A 20813-nucleotide genomic window follows, 5' to 3' on the forward strand; every position below is an offset into this window, starting at 1 on the left:
TCTTAATGAACCCTGTAACATTCTTGTAAACTCTGTACTCAAGCATAAATAAAATATCGGTGTTATTTCATGTAGCTCCAATTTCTTGCCAGAAGATATTGTTTGAATATACACATATATCTGTACATGTTCCATAAACAGAAGCCTAGCCTTTGAAAGATAAATATCTATTAAAGCCTAGAAGTTCATAGTTTACTCCTCTCCTTAGGATAAAAAAAAAAAATATCTGAGTAAAGTGTTCTTTTTCCTGAGTTGGAATACAAAGGAGTTTCAGTTCAGACTCTCATTTCTTTCAATGACGCTACTTCCTGCTCCGTTTTCACACTTTGTACAACTCGAGGTAGTCACAACATAGAACTTATGAAAAAGCAGAGAAGCTGGCTGCCTGCAGCTGTGGCCTACTTAATTCTATTAAATCCTTGTATTTGCAATTTGCATTTGAGACTGCTGCAGTACATGAGTTTGCTTTTATGAATGAAACTGATGAAGGTATGCAGCAAAGCTGATAAACTTCTCAGAGATGGAGGCTGCTCTTCTGTTGCCTACAGTGTGAGATCATACCTGTCAAATACAAAGCTGGACAGATTAAATATACTGTGGGGTTGGCAAAGCCTGCTGCAATTAAGACAGATAGGGTCACTTGGTGACTCCCAAGAAGTCCATCTGAATTTTGCTGTTCATCTAAGGACTTTTGCTGTTTATCTAAGTGCATCTAAGGACTTCAATTCAAACATGTTCTTTTAAGCAATGAGCAACAGGCTTGGTGACCCACTAGAATTAGGAGGGTTTAGTTTTTTTAAAAATTATTTTTCATTTTTTCAACTATGCAGGTGTCCAGAATAACAACATATTTTCTAACATAAATTTAGCGTGTAGCTAAGACTTTTGGCTTCATTAGATTCAGTGAAAAGTATATTGTTACTGGAAAAATGCTGACTGAAGATAGAAAAGCTTTTTCAGTTGTTTCTAAGTATTTTAGGATAATAACTCTTGTTACTTTTGTGTGAGAAAGCATGGAGTTACTTTGCTTCTGACAGATTAGGCAAAAATTCATAGAGATAGAAAACTTATTCCTTTCTTTCCCTGTCTTTCCTGAACATATAATGTATGCTAAATCCTGTAAAACTGAACATAGGATAATCTTACTAAATGGTATGCAAAAATTACATAGGAATCTACTTTGCTACAGTTAATGAATTCACTGTCAAAACTCAAAAGAATTCACTACCAACTTTGCAGTTTTGATTCTGGCAGGTATGCTTTATTCAAATTATACTTATTGTACACATGAATATTTCCATATATGTGCAAACTAGATCCAGGCACAGGGTGAGGCAGATGAGATCCAATTTCTATGCAGTCTTGAAGGGAATTTTCTTATCTAGCAAGCATTGCCCTTAAACTTGTATGGGTACTTCAATAATCCAATTCAGTTCCATTCCCCATGAATACAAGTAGCTCCAGCAACATTCTTTCATTCATGTTAACAGTTATGTATATCTGGAAAAGTATTCTAGAGTCTATTCAACAGTATATGTTAAAAAAACCCCTCCTCATTTCTGCTTTCTTATTGTTCTAGGAAGTGTCTGCCTTTCTCTTCATCAATAAAACATAAAATTTTGGTCATCGCCTGCGTTTTTCATGTTGGTCTTTTTTTCCTTTCTTAAGATATTAAATCTTACATTCAGGATAATTTTAGCAAACATGCTTTGTGCTCATTATGTCTGTCATTCTATTTATACCTACAGTAAGAAAACTGGCAAATTCTCCTATATTTTTGTTCCCTATGTAGTCAGCATTTTTCCAGTAACAATGTACTTCTCACTGAATCTAATGAAGCCAAAAGTCTTAGCTACACGCTAAATTTATGTTAGAAAATACAGAAAGTGCAAGTTCACAAAGATCAGTGTAATTCCTGCTAAAGACAGAGAGTGTGAGGAGCTCCTTGGCTGAAACTACAGGAACTCTTTATAAGCCAAAATTACATGCAAAAACAATATTTAAAAACTGCACTGGTTTGCCCCAGCTGAGAAATTGATCTATTCTGTCTCACATGCACAAAAACACAATCCATAATACAAATAATAATGCACATGTACACATCAAGTGTTTCAAAAAGTATCAGTACATACTTCCAATTGTCTTTAATAATATGGTTTCATATTTATGTCAGCACTCTTGGGATGAATACATCTTTTTACAGCTATTGCAAATAATATTGTGAGGATTTAAATCAAATAAGGCTCCATAGCTCCTTCAGTGCTATAGCTGAACCTGTGGCTCTGACTATAAATAGATTAATGCCACATGAAGTCATGCAAGCAAAGGAAGCCCGTCTAGATGAAGCTTCTGTTCACACAATCTCATCTAGTTATATTCCGTTTTATGCCAAAATGGAAACTGCTTTCCATGCACAGAGAGGTCAGGATCCCCACAGAGAAATTTTAGTCTCAGAAGCCAATGAGAACTTCAAACTTAATGTCAGTTAAATTCAGTGGGATCTTTGCTTCAGAGTGTGTCACCTTTGTGATCACTCAACAGGGAAGAAAGTCAGCTGCACATCTCTTGGGTGAAAGAAATCAAGTAATACCACCACTATTAAAAATATTGGAAGTTATTTTCCTAGGAAGTAGCCTTCCTTATCAGTCTAGATGGTATTTATACAAGTAGCTTATGGCACTTGAATACTTATCACAAAAATTTTCTATTTCATTAATATTTTACAGATTATATGAACAGCATTCTTCAGTATGACTTTAGTAATTATTTCTAAGTAGCAATTTTAACAGGTGTTGCATACGATCTCCTCAAATACAGAGTTCAATTTGCCCTAAGGCTTTTCAAAGGGATGATAAATGCCTTAAAGCAGTTTGAAAGATGACAAAAGACAAAAGAATCTGGATATGGACTGAAGAAATTGCCAGAATTCTCATATTTTACCTTTTCAGGATATAGAAATGCTCTTAAGAAACACTCATTTTTATAAGAAATCCAGAATTTGAGTAAGAAAGTACAAGTATCACTTGTTGGAGCTTCAATACAAAGACAATTCCTGCCACATATTATGGTACACCATAGTCTGCAAAATGTGGGAGGAAAAGAAAAAGAAACATTAGAAAAGGCATCCTCCTGAATGCTACAGAGGAGGATATTGCTGTCTGAAGGTGGCCTGGGAAACACTCACCCTTTTAAAGCTTTTATGGAGAAAAGCTAATGCTGTGAGGCATTAATCTTGACTTTCTCTTTTAGGCATACTTCCTACACAGGCAAAATTCTACTGAATTAACTGGAAAGTCTGACTAAGTGGAAAGTGAGAAATAAGGATCAGAGCCTAAAGCAACTGAAACAGAAATGGTAAACTCATTAGTAGCTATTAACACAGTAGCACTTCAGTTCAACAGTGGATTAGAATGAAGGACAAGACTTACTGGATATGGAGGTATAAAGAGCAAAAGACTTGAGGCTAGTCATTTCCTTTTGTCTGGTTTCCTCTACACTGCTGTGAAAGATGTGTTCCCAAGCATAGAGTTTAAGCAGCTTAATGCCTCGAAGCATCTCATTTGTCTTCTTCAGTCTCTCATTTGAGTACTCCTGCAACATTTACATACATATTTACTTCAAGAATATAATTAAAAGTACTTGGCCCCTAAACATAAGGATCACAGAAAAATTGTATGCATCCCCTTGTAATCAGTCAGGTATACTTTACTCATCTGTCCTTACAGATGTTTTGTAACTTATTTTACAAAAGTGAACTTTCATAGAGCTTAAGTGAACAGGCAATTGGTTTGCACTCCTAAATCATACAGCTTGTACTGGAAATTTTACTCCTCTATCAGCTTTCTGATCAGTTGTAATGCAGCCTCTCATGACTTCTACTGCCCAGCACACTGGCTGCATTTTCAACAGGCACACTGACAATATGCAGAGGAATTCAGAACACAGAGACAAGCTCTCAGTGGGCACAACACTCTACCCAGTCAACATGATGTGGAAGCACCGATGCCAGGCTCTGAAGCCACAATCCTGAGGGAATCTGACTCTCAACAGAGACAGCTGGCTCAGGCACAGGAACACACTGGTAAAGTTATATTCCCACTAAAGCATAACTGGAAGTTATGCAGCTTCTAGATTTAGGCTGGCTCAAGGATCTTTGTATCACAGTATGCTGTGCAGTGAAGACATTCCTAGAACAAGATGTGCTGCTCCCATCTGCAGGAATTTCCAGGTGATGCTGACTGACTGCTTGGATGCTATGGGGATGAATGCTGTCTCCATTTCTACAAGGATGCATACTGTGAAGGCATTACTTGTCACACAGGATGGTGCACAGGTGACTCTCATTACCACCCATGATTTGTTCTTGAAGAGACTCCAGCAAGCTGTCTGGGTCCATTACAGGTTTATATGGCTTCCTTGGCAGTGCAACACTCACCGAATGTGGGGATAAGGTTCAGAGCAGCTGGACATGGCAATTCCTATGAACCAAGGTAACTTCCTTGGGAGTGAAGCAGGCAATTCAAATAATAGACACTCCAAGTGAAGGATCAAGGAACAGCTCATTACTTGCAGACCTTTAAGCTCCTCATCTGAAGAGCATACTGTGGGAATTAGGACTGCCCACGATTTATTGATAGAGATCAGTTTGATAGATTCCCACATCTATGACATATCTGCGGTCTGAGTTTAGACAGCATTTCTACTTTCTTTTCCCTTGAACTGCTTGCCCTGCATGATTCATCTATTTGTGCACCATCTGACTGCACACCACCAATTCAGTCAGTGATTACAAACCACTTACATTTGCAAGTTACAAAGATTTTAAATCTTCTGCTCTTAGGGAAACACACACTTGTTGAAAAATACAAACTACAAAACTTGCACATCACATTTTTACAATTTTCAGCTTGATGTTCTTGAACGTTACAAAAATATCTGAGAATCAGTTCCTGGGCAGTGTCCATGGTTAGCTTTGTAATTCCAAACACAGAACAATGAATAATTTCCAGAAGTGAGATTTCTATAATGTACCAGTTTGAAGACACTTACCAATGTGCTCCTCTGAGCCTGTGAGAGTTTTGTAGCTACAAAGTACTGAACAGGAGCAAGGACTATGATTACTGCTGCTCCAATTAAGGCACTGATTCCAAGAAGGTAGTAGAGGAGAAGAACTCCTACAATTATCTGTTGGGAGAAAAAAAAGTGAGGGGAAAGCTTGGGATGCCTTGACTTTGTGTATGAACCATGAAGACTAATCACTAGGTAGCTGGACAGCATGTTCAAAACAAAGAGCCATTGCAGCTAACTCTACCCCGAAACATTTTACTTTCTGCTTCACTGGCACAGTGGCATTTCATCAGTCAGGTTACTCTGTCAGAGGATCAAACACATCCACCCAGTGTTCCTCCCCGCCTTGTGGATTTGAAATATTTCCATTCACAGACTCACATTATGAACAGTAGAAGAAGGTTGCATGGGTTTCCACAGCTTCTATAATGTAACTCTTCACAGCTATTTAAAAGAACTTTATTTCAAAAGAAATCTATTAAAAAAGTTAAACTTAAAAGGTTATTTTTTAAAGTACTTTCAAGTAACACATAGAAATACTTCTTTTACAGTCACTATTAAATATTCTTTCCCACTGGCCAGATGGCATAGCACAAACTTTCTTCAACTTGTGATTTTTTTAAAAAAAATTCTTTGACATCTAAGCATTTTTACACTAGAGAATAAATTTCAACTCCCAGTTTGGTCAGAGCTTCCTAGTCTACAACTGAAGAGATTTCCACATGAAGGAACGCTTATTTGCTTACTATGAAAGCAAATGTGAGATATTATTAAAAATACATTTGATCTCAAACATTAACATGACATTATTGCTGACCAATACATATAAAAAGGAGCATCATAAACCACGTGATTAAGAAACTTCACTTCAAATAAACTCTAAAATAAAATTGCAAGGAATTGTTTGAAGGATGCACAGTACTAGGCTGGTGATGACTGTTAAAAAAGGGTTAGAAAAGCAGTTTAATTAAAGGTTTATAGCTTGCACACAAGATATGTACAAGCTACCAGTGTTAATTACCACTGTTCTAATAACTGACTTCTGAACCATCTGGAGCAATGAGTCTATGTATTTATCAGTATAATCTGTTAAATTAATCAGAAGACACAGTGATAGAAAGTTAATTTTATACACCATTTCCCTTAGTTAAAAAATGGAAATTTCCTTGAAGCATTATCAAATACTCTTTGTTATATTTGCATACTCTCCATAACCTTCATAGAAACACTATCTTCCATCACTTTGAAACTCAGTAGTCAGTCATAAGCCACTCCGTTTCCACTCAATTATGGGAATTGGGTGTTTCCATAAAGAAGAACAGAGTCCTTAGCTTCCACATTTCTACCTTGACATTTCTATCAATTTAAGGCACACAGATAGAAAAATCAGATTTAAAATTTTTTTCTTAACCATCCTTCAATGCCTTTCTGCAGATGAACTAGACTGAAATGTGACTCTCAAAATGAGGCAGAGTATTTACTTAGGAAACATACAGTAACATGAAAGTAAAGTCCTATTGTAGATATACCACAAATCTAGTAAAAGTTAAATTGCAAATTAAAAACCTTTCAGTGATCAGTGAGCAATATAATTCCATTTGAGATCAAGAAATCCATGAATGTATGAAGCCAAAGAAAACATGTAAGGCCTCAGTCAGACAGTCCTGGCAGAGCTCTCATTCAAAACATGAAACGGTCTTGGTCTTTACAGATCAAAATACTCATTCCCAGCTGCTTCTTTAAAGGCAGATAATCCAGGAACCCAAAAAAGCAAGAAAGCAGTGAACAGTGCACAGTTAATTGATGTTAAAAACTACAATGACAATGTGGAACACTGACACTCTGCTTTCCCCCACTTCTGGCTCACTATCAAGGACATGAGATGTCTGGTTCTAGAAACAGAGCTTCAGCTTCTCACACAGACAAGGAGGAAGCTATTCTAGCTCCTGAGAAAACTGATAGCTCACAGCTGCTTTTGGTTTTTATCCTGTCCATCCTGGCTATTGAAAGGGTCAGTCTTTGCAAAAAAAATACCATATTTTCAGTGGATTAAAAATGAAGTAATTTTAATCTTCTTTATAGTGCAATAAGGGTAAACTTGTAAAGATATTCATCATATATGGGACAATAAACTCTGTAACATTCTCAATTTAAGTATGTGAGTGTTTCTATCTAAGAAGTGCTGAAATCTTTGTTATTGTAAATAATTCTGTATTTTATTATACCATGCACTACAGCATCAAGAATAAAGAGTATGTTATCTGAACTGTGGGAGGATAATATCTGGCAGATGAGAAGGTTCTCATTAATATTTCTGAGAAGGCAATAATCATATTCCTAAAAAAAATGCTGTAATGAAACCTCTTCCTTCCCTTTCTTCAAAATCTCAAAGCTCTTACCTGCCAGAGATATATATGACAAGTCAGAAAATTACCAAGAGCTCTGGTTATTCTGTCTTGATTATGTATTGAAGATAGCAAGTACTTTCAGCCAAAAACTGCTTTGTGTCCAGTTTTGAAAGAGACAAATGCCCTTTCATGACAACTGTAAGTTATCCCTGCCAATGAAGCAGAGATATGAGAATACAGGACTTTTTAATAATCACAATGAAATCAAACAAGGGTGTTTATAAAAAGGAGGTGAGGAGAAAGCTTTTAAAGAGCCTCATTTTGCTCCCAGGGTTTGAGCCAAGCCTGCTGAAGGCATCTTTCAATTGATGGACATCCCCAGGCCTCTTTCCATGGATTACAATGGCCTTCAAACGGTAACTTAAGGCACCAGTCAGAGCAAAGATGGGGCTCAAATTATCTAGACCGTATAGAAAACCTAATGTTATGAATGGCTAAGTGGAGGCTAATTACAAAATCCACAGCAGATGCTGAAATGTGTTGATTGCTAGATTAAGAGCTACAAAATAATTAAAAACTGGGTTGAAATAATAACAAAGCTTGTTCAGCTTTTTATTAGCCATCTCCTGAGCATCCTGTAATTGCTTTCACTGCCTCATAAAACAAGGTATTGAATAAATGCTGCAGAAACATTTTTTGGAGAAACCTTTTTGACTACCATGACTCATTGATTTGTGCCTTGCAAGGCATGCACCGTCCACAGAACAGGAATAAGCTTTGACACTGATTGTCCTGATCTGCTAAGGAGCTTTGCAAGGTGAGTTTTAATGGAAATACTATCATATTTTCAGAAGTCTGTCAGGAAATATTGATGAGTCTGTGATTTCTAGCACATTAGAGCAGAATGCTGTTACAGAATATGCAATGAAATTGGCTTAATCCTCAGTTGCACTACTACTCTGAGCTGCCAGAGTGGTCTTACAAAAAGCATACATGAAATTGGTACCTCTTACACAGCCTGTTTTACTAACAAGCTGAGGGTATAACTGTACCCTAAATATTACAATTAAGAGGTACAAGCTGGAACACAAGAGGTTCCAAAGAAACTCTAGGAAAAATTTCTTCACTGTGAGGGTGCCAGAACACTGGAACAGGCTGCTCTGATGGGTTGTTGAGTCTCCTTCTCTGGGGACATAAAAAACCCACCTGGATGAGTTCCTGTGTGACCTACTCTAGTTGGTCCTGCTCTGATAGGGGAGTTGGACTAGATCTTTTGAGATCCCTTCCAACCCTTAAGATTCTGTGATTCCGTAATTTAAGGGGCAGACTCTTCTTAATACCTCATAGTTCTTTCAGCACTATAATTTTAGCTGCATACAGTCATTGACTTCTTACTGCAGAGTCCTTCTAGTAAATGGATTAAAAAAATACTCTGATATCCAAATTAATCCTAACAAACTGCAAACCTGTAACCATGTTTAATATGATATTCCATACACCATTTCACATAACTTTCTTTTCATGATAGTTGCCCTCTCTTTTGCAAATAGAAATTAATATTAGCATGTTTCTTGAACTTTATTTTGGGTTTTTTCCTCCCATAATTTCAGGGAAACCATCCACATGCTAAAAATAAGTCCAGTTCCTTTCATCAAATTTCCTGCTGATAATTGCTATATCCAGCATAATTTTTTAATTCTAGAGAGCAAAATGTTTTAAATTGGCATTTAAGCCTCTACAGAGTAGATCAGTAAAACTAGTCTACACCCAATGCAGTCACTCCTGCACAAGAAAGAGGTAAATACAGTCACACTATGACCTGCACAACTGCAACCAAATCACTCTCAGCATAGTGCTGGAATCAGATCACCTTTGTAACATAAATACAATTGGCTTTTCATCATGTTTTTGAAGCTAAATGATACTTTAAGAAAATATTGAGTGAATTTAAACTCTGTTGTCTCTTTTGTTGGCATTTACTTTTAGCATTGAAACACTCTCAAAAAATAGACACATGGAATAGTTAGAAGAAACCAGAAAGAACATTGTATTGACACTGAATGAAACTATGTGCTTTACTGTCAATTTTCTCAGGAAATTCCTAAATGACAGTGCAGGATGTTTCTAGGGGTTTTGTTTAAGCACTGGCTCTGCCAAACCAATTTGCACTTTTCCACTGTTTCAGTAAGGGTAAATTTGGGAAAATGAGCCACGGTTGTATTGAGATTGCTCCAGCCTCCTACTGCTCTGTGTCTTCTCTGCCCTTTCACTAGAATAAACTTAAATTAGTCACATGGCCATCCAGTGAGACTGACCACTTCATAGACTCAGAGGAATGCTATCTCACTGAAAAAACAAGATGAGTTTTGATGAGTTTTTGTAGCTTTGCAAGCTCATGTGACACAATGTACAGTCTACAGAGCTGGAACAATGAAGGAGGTGAAAATAGTGTGTTTCCATGTTGAACATGGCCCACAAACTTCTGTTTCAGTAAGGGAACGGGTTAGATTAATTTAAATCAATCATAGAAGTATCCTCTGAGATGTGACTTTGCTTTCCTCATCTTAAAGACTTGTATTTACTGGGTATTACACATGTAGGGGGCTACAGGACACAGAAGCAGGAGTCACCAGGCAACTGAGAATTGACTCAGAACAGTGGTCAGTCCCATCCCATGCCTGTGGGAAAGGAGACTGAAAGAACGGGAGTGGTATTTAGAGACTGGAGAGCAAAGACAGAGACAAAGTTGCAAAACCATTTCATACAATAAATGAATCTGAGGATTTTCATATGCTAGAATTTGTCCCCCATGAGGCAGAAGCTTAAGCGATGTCCAAAGGATCACGTCTAAGATATCATATTTTAAAATAAACTGCTGCTTTCCTTGCTTCTGCTGGGATTCAGAAGACAAATGATTGCAATATATTCCAGTTAACTCCCTTGATGTAAGAAATGAATGCACTAGAATAACACAACCTGCTGCACTCTATAAATTCTTGTTACAAATGCAAAGGATGTTTGGCAGCAGCCAAGATCCTAATACAATCCTCAATATTAGAGTCTTGTCATAGATGTGAAATATATTACATACAAAGTTTCTAGATATTAACAGCTTGAATCTTATTTCAAGCTACTCTTATTTTTTTAATATCTCTGATAAAGTGCATAAGCAATCATACAGACTGATTCATGTTAATAACAAAAGCACATTCCATCTCCTTACCTGTACTGGCATAGCCCAAAGGTTAGGGCAGAGGAAAAAGAACCACATCAGCTGATTTGTGTCTATGGCAACCAGGTTACAGATCTGGCCTGCAGTCATCTCACCCATAGACATGTTAGAGGTTGAAAGCTGCATAATTTTATTGTATATTTTTGTCTGGAAGAGAGATAAAAAGTTTTAACCATACAGAAATAAAACAAGATTTGTAGCTCCATTTAAAACACAGGCGTAGCACAGCATTCTGAGGGAAACCAGCATTCATAGCAACTTGAACAAAGAGCTTCAAGTTTGGCCTGTTGTGTTACAATGAAAAATTTTAAGCTACTGTCCTATCATTCACCCACAAAAAGCACAGTACAGTTAGGTACATAATGATTCTCTAAGTACTGCCTTTTTGCATCCCTGTGGATCAGTTAAGAGAATGAAACTTTTACTGCCCAAAAGGCCCAAGAACCATAATAAGAACTGTAATTTATATCTACAGCTTCTCCATGGAGTATCCTTGCTGCAACTAGTGCCAAGAAAGAAAGAATATAGCTTTACATTAAGTCCAGAATAGTCAATATATTGTAATCCTGGTTATTTTCTCCTGACAACTGATTCAGGTCCCATTCAGGACCACTTTCCTAGCTAAGAATGTTGCTACACTTCAGCTGGAGAGCTCAGTCCCACTACAAAGTTTAATTCACAGACAGATAATGTAACAGGTCTGAATCTGTACTGAACTATGCCATAATCTCAGTGCAGAATCAGGCATCATGTACAAAAATAATACGCAATATTTGACCAGATAGTTTGGTAAAAGGCTACAGAGTAATGCTTTGCACTCATGAGTTCTAGCTAACACAAGGCATCCTGATTCAATTAGTGCCTTTGGATGCCACTGTCCATCGTGAAGTGTAAAGTCATAGAGGGCACATTGAACAGGTGCAGGTTTATGTGAGGGAGGAAAACAGATAAAAGGTTTCAAGAAAATTTTAAAACTCTAGTAAAAAAGAAAAAAATAAAAATATTGGCACTGAGATTGCCATTAACACTAATTCTGCTGCTTAGTATCATGGTTAGAAATTGTCCAATTTCAATGGTCTGACTGCTGATGCTGTCTGGGTCTCTGTGTAACATTCAGTGCAGAGAACACAAAGTCTTCCTTAAACAAAATCAATGCAGCACTGTTTTCCAACAATTCCCCCTTTACACTTGCTGTGTTTTTAACATTTTTCTGTTAGTTGCAGCTCTTCAGCTTGATACAAGACATGCATTTTTTAATATATATTGTGGGTCAAATTTTTGTGTCTTTAGGAATTTTCCAGATCACTCTAATAAGGGAAAACCAATGGGTGGAATCCAGAAGTCTGGCGACTGACAAGTGCTTCCAAGTGTAAGATCAAAAGAGGATTAAACAATTACGCTGCTATTGAAAGCATCCATCTATCAGGCAGACTCTCACAGGATCTATGCAGCTCAGTAGATAAATAGTGTAACTTATAAGGCTGCCTTTCAAGCTGTCAGAGGGTAGATTTCAGCCAGTGCACTTGGCAATACTGCATTGAAATCTTACACCTAATTCTCTCATTTCCAGACAGAGATCTTCGTTCACTGCCTAAAACTTTGATCTGCTGTTCGCAGTTATACAATGATTATGGACTCCATTTTAACTGTCTTATGTTCAGTAATTACATAGCCTGCAACGCCTGGTAGATTTTGTGGCATGACCCATGGAATAAGACACTACTCCATGCCATGTGAATACACCTTATCCTTTTGTCCAAAGTACATTTACATTCTAAAGCTGCATTACTTGTACCAGATGTTACAAAAAACACACTTTTGAGATGGGAGGGGTGTGGTTCACATCCTAAATTATTTCAAAAGTTACATTCAGTTTCACTACAAAAAAGTTTTACCATCTGACAGTTTATGTCCAGAGGTAGGAAGAAATATAGCATTATATATTACAAATAAATGTTTCTATAAAATCATCAAATAAGATGCAAAGGAAAAAGAATGCGGGTCTAAGTTAACACCATCTTTAATGGCAATGGTTACAGTCAATACATTCCAGAAGAGAAGCACTTCAGAATTTAATTACTATAATTATGACTGTGTTAATGACTGCATATACAAATACACATATGATTGTATGAAAATAGGCTAAATAGTAATATATTGACTACCTGTATCGCGCCTCTCAAGTTGATTCCTGTTTCAATAGCAACATAGTATGATGCTTGGAGAAATGTCCTTTGCAATAGAAGGGCAAAAAATAAGAGCACAGCCAAAACGTAGGCATTGGACAGGAACTCTTGAGACGAAATAAAGAAAACACCAAGTATTTTAGTCTATAAAAAAGAGACAAAGATGAAAATCAGGTGCAAGAGTAATTTAATTACCAGTTTTACATAATTAATAAGCAGAGATAACCAGAGTTTATTACTTTGAAAGCACTCCTAACCTTATCAGAAACCTCACAGTTTATCAGTTCAAAGAAACAGTCATATAATATGCCAACTCCATAAGCTTTATTTAAATACAGAATGACATTTACAGGATTCCTGATATCCTTCCAAAACTCTGGAACACTGAATAATTCCATATGGACAATACATATCACTTAGCAAACGACCACTGTCAGGAAGGACTAGTTAACAACCTTTCGGAGAAGTTAATCCCCTTATTTTAGCACCTCAGGTTACTGAAAGCTAGAATGACTTCACAACTTGCCAAAAACACATCCTTCCAACTCCTGGAACTATGCACATTATTTTGGTTTGAAGCATCTTGTTCAGCATTTTTATTTATGGTCATTACCTCCTAAGAAATTCATGAGATCACCAAAGTGCAGTTCAAAGCAAGTATACAGCTCACTGGAAAAGCAGTGCATTTATCCTAGATTACATTTAACAAGCTGACACCTTGGGTGGCACAACTAGTTGAGAGGCTGGCTCACCTTGGGAAAACCTTCTGAAAACTAAAGTGTTTCTGCTTTCCTCTTCCTCACCATGGCTCCTTCAAAACATTTAATGGCAGCATAAGCCAGTAATCAAGGCAAAATTATGCAGGGCTTCTTGTCATTTGTACTCTTGCCGTACTCCCTGTTCAGCACATTTCTTTTTGCCTACATAGTTTCTTTGCTGTTGACATTTTCAAGACTGCTACAACAATAAACTATATTCCACAAACTCACTGTCTGTATATTTTATCTGATCTGCATCTTGCAGTTAACTGTTTACAGAAACCCTACATAACAAATTAATATAGAGGCTAAACTTAGTTTTTAAAACTCTGCTTTTTTAAGATGAGGCTGAGAGAGTTGGAAGAGGAAAGAACCCCCAACTCCTAACTGCATCTGTGTTGGTCTGATCCACATGCTTTGGTTGCTTACTGTGTGTTAGTTTGGGAGCTAATTGGATCTCTTCCTGAGCCAATTCAAATGCCTGACAGAAAAAGAAATAATCAGCCCAGGAAAAAAAAATGGCTACTTTTCTTTTAGTTTAATGGACAAAATCAGACCACAGAAGAATCCAGTCAGTGCTAGAGCTAGAAGAGAAGGGAACAGGAGCAGAGGTGACAAGGAATGTGAAAGGAGGAAGAGCAAGCCCTTTCTGCGGTGGTGCCCCAATAGGTCAACATCTTCTTGAGGAACCAAAGCCTTAGGGTCTTTTTTCCACTGTTATACTCCGTCCTTTGACATTTCTCTTTTGAGCTAACCTTTCTCAGATCAGGTATTATTTTAGTAGTTCTTCACTGTGATTTCTTTTTATTTCAATATAAAACATTGATATTGATATTGTAACACATTGAAAACTGAAAAAAGCTTCTTAGGAAGGCAAAGCTAGAAACACAGCCTGTGACACTGGGAGATTGTGATTGTCAGAGATGCCAACACAATAGCAAAGAAAAAGGCTAAAGCATTATGACAATCGTGAATCATGATGGTTACAGTTTGTGCTGTATTATGTCAAAAGCAATAGCAGAAGCAGCACGATTCCAATGCTGTCCTACATACACATCTGGCTCGTACTGTTAATTACTGCAGCTGGTATCACATTTTACAGTACGTAAAATATCTCCATTTTTTACACAATCATGTTTTAACAAATTGTGCTTTTCTAGCAATGAGATTGCTAGAAACAATGCAGTGTTGATTCACATAAAAATCATATAATAGAAAAACAATCAGAAAAAGCAAGACTAATATTCTTGTTATTTTTTCTAGTACTTGCTTGAGAGAGACGGAGGAATTCAACACAAATATATAAACATCACAGAGACACACTTGGTGAAAGTACTAATATATTTGCCAAGTCTCAGATGCATTATCAGGCCATTACGGTTCACAAAGTCACTGAGCATCTATGCATTTAAGCTACAATACTTGTCCAAGTACACATGTCAGCGTGGAATAAACACAAGGAAATAACTGAATATGCACTGCACTTGAAGTCGTTTGAGAAGCTGATGGAACTAATTAGATGTTTTCTTTCAGAAATGGCTTTGAGGACATGCAGTGCCTCATGTTCCTGATGACCTCAGAATAATGACACTTTTTAAAAGTGCCAGCAGGCTCTAAACAGTAAAAGGCCTAGCAAAAGACCACTCTTTAACTACTCAAAGACCCTAGACTCACATAGCCTTCAAGGTCAATGCTGAGCCTTTTGCTACACTGAGTGCTATAACTTCTAAATAACAAGTCTGCAGGTTTGGTGTATCATTTGAATGTGTTCTGTCAGCAGATATCTCTAATACTGGAACTGGTAATCCTGACATTGCAATGTGGAAGATGCTACCAGCAAAATATAAAGGTTATCATTCTGTCAGTCTCTCTTTGGTGTGAAATGATTAACACTCAGAGAAATTCATGTCATAAGAATGTTCCGGGGTGGCCATAAATATTGATACTGAAGTTATAAATAAACATGAAGAGCGTGACAGAATTTAAGATACTGTCATGCTCTGACTAACTGCGGCACTAACGAAAGCAGTTAATACTGTTGTGACACCCACGTGATCTCAAGAGTTCCAGCTCCATGGTAGTTTACAACTGTCACAAAGAGTCTGAAGAATAGGGCAAATATCTCTCAGGATTTATCTCTTTGCCTTCAGTTTCACAAACAGAATTTCTGTTTGAAAGAGACAGTCGATTCATTACAACATCTCCTCAACCTAAACTATTTAAAATGAAGAAACGTCACTTTAATGTATGGGTAAAAGACTTTCTCCACTATACTCACAGTTTACTTTGCTTGTCTGATTGTGTCTCACTGTACACCATTTCTTTCCCACACTCTCAAACTCAGCAGTGCATTAGACACCATGTTTCCCCCCAACTTAACTTTTCCTTCATAAGAGAGCGTTTTACAAGGCTTGTTGCTCGGTTATGTAGCTCTCAGGAGCAAAGAATTAATAAGGCAAGGTTCTCCTTTTTTGACTCAATACAAGTAAAGACACAGCATTCCTAGCAGCCAAGCTGCTGCATTTCTTTCCAAAGTCGACTCAGTTGACTATCTATGTGCACACACATGGAAGTGTCCTGAACATCCCAGTCTGTTTACCGATGGGTTGAACAGAAAGCCTTTGTGCACTTTAGAAAGGTATGTCATCCAAAAGCAGTTTTCAAATGTAAAGGTAATTAGCATCTTAACACAAAAATAATAAATATAAACCAAGTCAAAACAGAAGACCTCTCTGAGACCTTTTAGCAAATGTAAAGTACACCCTTAAGTGTCATTCATGGACTATCACCATCAGCGAATATTGCTGTTAGGTGAGCCCCAAATGACATAAATGAAAACAGTGAGGCTAGCGCTTAGCTAGTGAGGATGTCAAGGCTAGATGAGGTTCTGTTTAAGGCCTATCTGGACCAGGCCTGAGCTTTTTTTTTCACAGACAAGCAGTAGCTGACATTTTAAAAGGAAAATTAAATAGGAGAATCTATAAATTGTGATTCAGTAAAATTGCAGCTTAAACAGTGTTCCAAACAAATTATCAAGAAGCACTGCTCAAAAGCTCCCTGCTGCAACGTAGTCCTATAGTCTTAATTTTTTCATTTCCTGCTTGAACTGGTTTCCATTGAATCTACTTGTTATTTTAAAGTTTCCAAATATTAGAATAAGGACTGCAAAATGGATAAACAACTAATTTTAGCCAGAGGCCTTTGTTAAATTGTCTGCAATGCATCTGATGTATTTCAATATTTACAGTGGACCTAATCCAAAGTATACTTGTATGAATGGGTATATCTCTATTACTGTCAACAGACTTTGGACATAAAGTCTTATACCAAATAGAAAGTGCGCTGCAGAAAGAAATTGATCTTTCTCATGGATAATCCACCCCCAGTGACATCATCTTATAATGAGAAGATGCTTCCTGAGGTTTTCCACGGTTTTGTTTGGTGGGGTTTTTTTAAAGTTAACAAGTACGTCTGTTTCCTCCTGAGGGGCATTAAGTAGCCTCCCTTAAAAATATATTTCAGTTGATCTTTCAAAACCAATCTCCCCAAAGGCACTAGTGGAAGTTTTTGTCACAGTTACATTACTTAGCATTTTACCATGATGATAAAAACCTGCTTTAATCCTCTTAGACATCATTCATTTTTGGAAATGAAAAGCCAAGCCTATTAAGCTTTTTTCCTTTCCAAAAAGCACTCAGCATACATCCGATTCAATCTCTGCTCAAGACTGTATCTAAAATTCCTGTGATACTAGTAGGACTCTGGATATGCCTCACCATTATCTTGAATGAGGTTATTTTCCAGAATGTAAGCCTGACTAGATGTGTGGGTAACGTATTTTGATCCTCATCATGGTATAAAAGTGGATAATAGATGGTACGTACACACTGTCATTTCTAGCATTCACAAATACATTGCAGAGTCACTTTCTTTAGTGAAGCCAAATAATACATAATCACAGCACTACATTCTTGACTTCTCCACTTTTCTGACATTTTGACAGTACCTGTGGGCGGATGGTGTTATTTCCTTTTCCAACATTGTGAACAATCCCAGAGATGCAGAGCGGACCTGCAAATCCAAGCAAGTCAGCCAGAATACGGAAAGTGCTACTGAGAAGTAAGGGCCTTCCAAAAGCACAGCAGAGAGCACGCCAAATTGATCTGGATCCTTGTGGAGATGAAGACCTTCTCTTCTGTTCAAAACAATAAAAAAGTAAGGATTATGTTATACATATCAGGTCTGATAAATTACTGGTATTTTTATCCCTGATTTAAGTCACTGACAATCCGTTGTAATCTTTGAGCTAGAAAAATCGCAGGAACTACAAGTATTGTTTCACTTGTTTATAGTCAAAGCAAAGCATTAATTTGTACTCTCCTCCATTTCACAGAAAGAATCGTGATTTTTTTCCCTACCCTTAATAGGGATCAAGTAAGTGTGTTCTTTGTGGCTTGCTGGAGGAGAAAGAAAGAAGAAATAAGGTAACTGATAGGTTTTGTTTTCCTATGAATGTGGACTGGAAATGTACACTCTTTTTAGACAGGAGGCAAATACACTCAGCATCCACCTGGGAGTCTGAACTTGAGCTGAGGTAGTTCTGACTTCTGCTACTGACAAAGTGTAACTGAAATAACATGGAAAAAAATAGTCCTATGAGGCCTCATTAATATTGACTCTCTAATTGAAAGATTCCAGGGTCTTATTAGGAAGAATAATAATGGTGTTCAGTGAATATAGTCCCCAATTACTTCTCATATAAAGGCCATATGGATTTTAATCATGTTTAAAAAGTATTTGACATACATATTCAGGTAGAGAAATGTCATTGTTAGTACAAGGTAAGAGTGAGTATGCGATATCGTTTTACAGAGAAAGCTATGCTACCAGATTTTTCATTTGCATCATGTCTATTCATATAATTATACATTATGCCTACTGCATAACAAGCAATGAAAAATGCAACATTGATGGTTGCAGATGGATGTAATTCCATGCTTTGCCTACCTTTTGTGCTTCAAAGGCCTCATTAAGGCGAATGTAATTGGTCAGAGCTCTCATAGCAATGGGAAGCTTGCCTATGGTTTTCAAGTCTATTGGCTTTTTATGAGCGGTCTTGATGAATGTATTCATCCACCAGTATGTTCCTTTGGATAACAGATTCACAAAGGGCTGTAAGAATCGAACGCCAAGGTCCTGGAGATCCTCAGGAGGTTTAACTTCTTTAGGAGTTTTGAAGAAAACATACCTCTGAAATTCAGAAAAAATCCAAAAGAATTACACAAAATGCATAGAAAATCTAAGTCCACAAAGAACAGGTAAGAGAAGATGCTGCAGATAATCAATGAATCAGCCTTGGTTTCTCAAGAGTACTTAACGAACTTAAGTATTCAAATTCAACCAATGTATCAATCCAGTTTCCTCAGATGGAGGAAAATCAGAGGGATCCAGTCTAGAAATAAGTAACTCTAAATATTCCCTATTATTTCACTTACAGGGTACAAATTTACCTTACATTTCAAGTAGCACAGCCCCAGCCTCTCACTTGAAGTTCCAGACAGCACAACATGGGACATAGTAGCTTTGGCACAGCCCTGAAGATATCGCAGTGATTCATCTTCCACATCACACTGCCTCACACATAGTTAGCTCAGAACGTGGAGCTACCTGTCCTGTCCTGAATGTGTCTGAGAAATCACCGAACTAGAGGGTGCCATTCACAAACGTTTCCATAGGCTTAAATGCCAAAAGAGTGATGGCAGTCTGCTGCTGATTTCCTATTGTCAAGATAAAACTCTTTCAGACCGCTCACTTTTGGGAATGAAAAGCCAAATCTCTGAAAAATACACCTTTCCTTTCTGAAAAGTACTTAATCCCATATTTCATTCAATCTCTATTCATGACTGTACCTCGATTCTGCAAATCTTAGTAGCATTTCTGGATGTGCTCCACTGTTACCTTTTCCCTAATCATAGTTGGAGAAACAATTCACAAATCCTATAAAAATGGTGATGGGTTGAGAAAGGCCATCAAGAGGAACAATGGGACCAGCGGAAGGAAGGGAGAAGGTACTGCTGGGATTGAAAGTCAAATAAGTCAGTCTTCTGTCTCCTGGAAGAGGAGGGGGAAGGCAGAAAAAAAGAGGTGAGGCCAACGTCTGCTGTTCCTGTTGGTGTGGAGGCCTCACCTCTTAATTATATTTTCTTTTTCTCTCCCCTCCTCCCGGCTCCCAGCAGTGGCCAGCTCTCCATGATCCCAGTCCCTCCCGTTAGCAGCTGCAGCCACAAGCCTGGCTCTCCAAACTCTGCCATAGACATAACAGGCAGTAAAGTAAAACTACTGCTGGCTAGTTCATTCTATACATCAATGACATCCTTTAATAATTAAAGCCAAAGAGGTACCACATTAAAAAAGAAGATAGTGACCATCTTTTATTCTTCTTTGTGACTTATAAATACACAGTGATTAAACTTCATTTAATTATGCAGTTCTATTATGAGGTTTATGAGCAAGTGGCTCTGACATCACATTTTAATTTCAGTTCTCCCACAAGCTAATCCACTGTTTTTCAGTAATAATATAAATTCTCAATGTCCAGCATTAAGTTTTTTAATTGTCTTTCTTTCAATGTTACAAAAAGGCTGCTTTTAGACATATTTTTGTCCTAAGTTATCAAAGAAACATACAGACACACAAAATCCCACGGGAAAAATCACTAAAGAACAAGTGATGGATGCAACTCACATTGATGAATGAGTTACTGGAAAGTTCACATACTAATGTGAGGGAAGCAGCAAGAAAGTTTATATGGAAAAGTTTCTTTCCCTCTTAAAAGTTTAATTAATGAAACTAAGTTTAATTTGTGAGCACAGTTAAGTGAGGGACAGGTGAAGAAAAATGTTGGCATTTATCAATCCAATAGTCTCCAAAGCAGAAGAAAAAACCCAGATACAGCTGGAAGGCTAGATGGCAATCCCAGTTGCCTCAGTAAATCACTTATTGTGATTGTCTCATGGAGAATGAGAGTTGTTATTTGTGTGTCTAAGACACTCTGTGATAGAGCAGACAATTTCTTTCACTCAGTCTTTCCTTGCATCAGAAATACTTGTTTCTGATGACTGAAACTGAATCACAATAGACATTTTTAAAATAAACTTGAGCAGACAAAATGAATCTTAATTTAATTTACAATGGAGCCTGCCATATTTTGAAATTATGCTTT

At 37.3% G+C, this 20813-nt stretch overlaps 1 protein-coding gene across 2 annotated transcripts in view; it reads right to left on the bottom strand.

The window, feature by feature from the left end:
• Positions 1–20813, bottom strand: part of ABCC8 (ATP binding cassette subfamily C member 8) — a 78375-nt gene that overhangs the window by 47495 nt on the left and 10067 nt on the right. Inside the window, exons 5-10 of one of the 2 annotated variants that reach the window (XM_061999306.1) lie at positions 18599–18841; positions 17598–17783; positions 12813–12977; positions 10639–10794; positions 5050–5184; positions 3429–3591 (exon numbers count right to left, since the gene is read on the bottom strand). In XM_061999306.1, coding sequence (XP_061855290.1) covers positions 3429–3591; positions 5050–5184; positions 10639–10794; positions 12813–12977; positions 17598–17783; positions 18599–18841 — 1048 coding nt within the window. Of the gene's footprint in view, positions 1–3428; positions 3592–5049; positions 5185–10638; positions 10795–12812; positions 12978–17597; positions 17787–18598; positions 18842–20813 lie in introns of both variants that reach the window. The other variant, XM_061999305.1, reaches the window with a different exon arrangement.

Source organism: Colius striatus, chromosome 7, assembly GCF_028858725.1.
Source record: "Colius striatus isolate bColStr4 chromosome 7, bColStr4.1.hap1, whole genome shotgun sequence".
Classification (NCBI taxonomy): domain Eukaryota; kingdom Metazoa; phylum Chordata; class Aves; order Coliiformes; family Coliidae; genus Colius; species Colius striatus.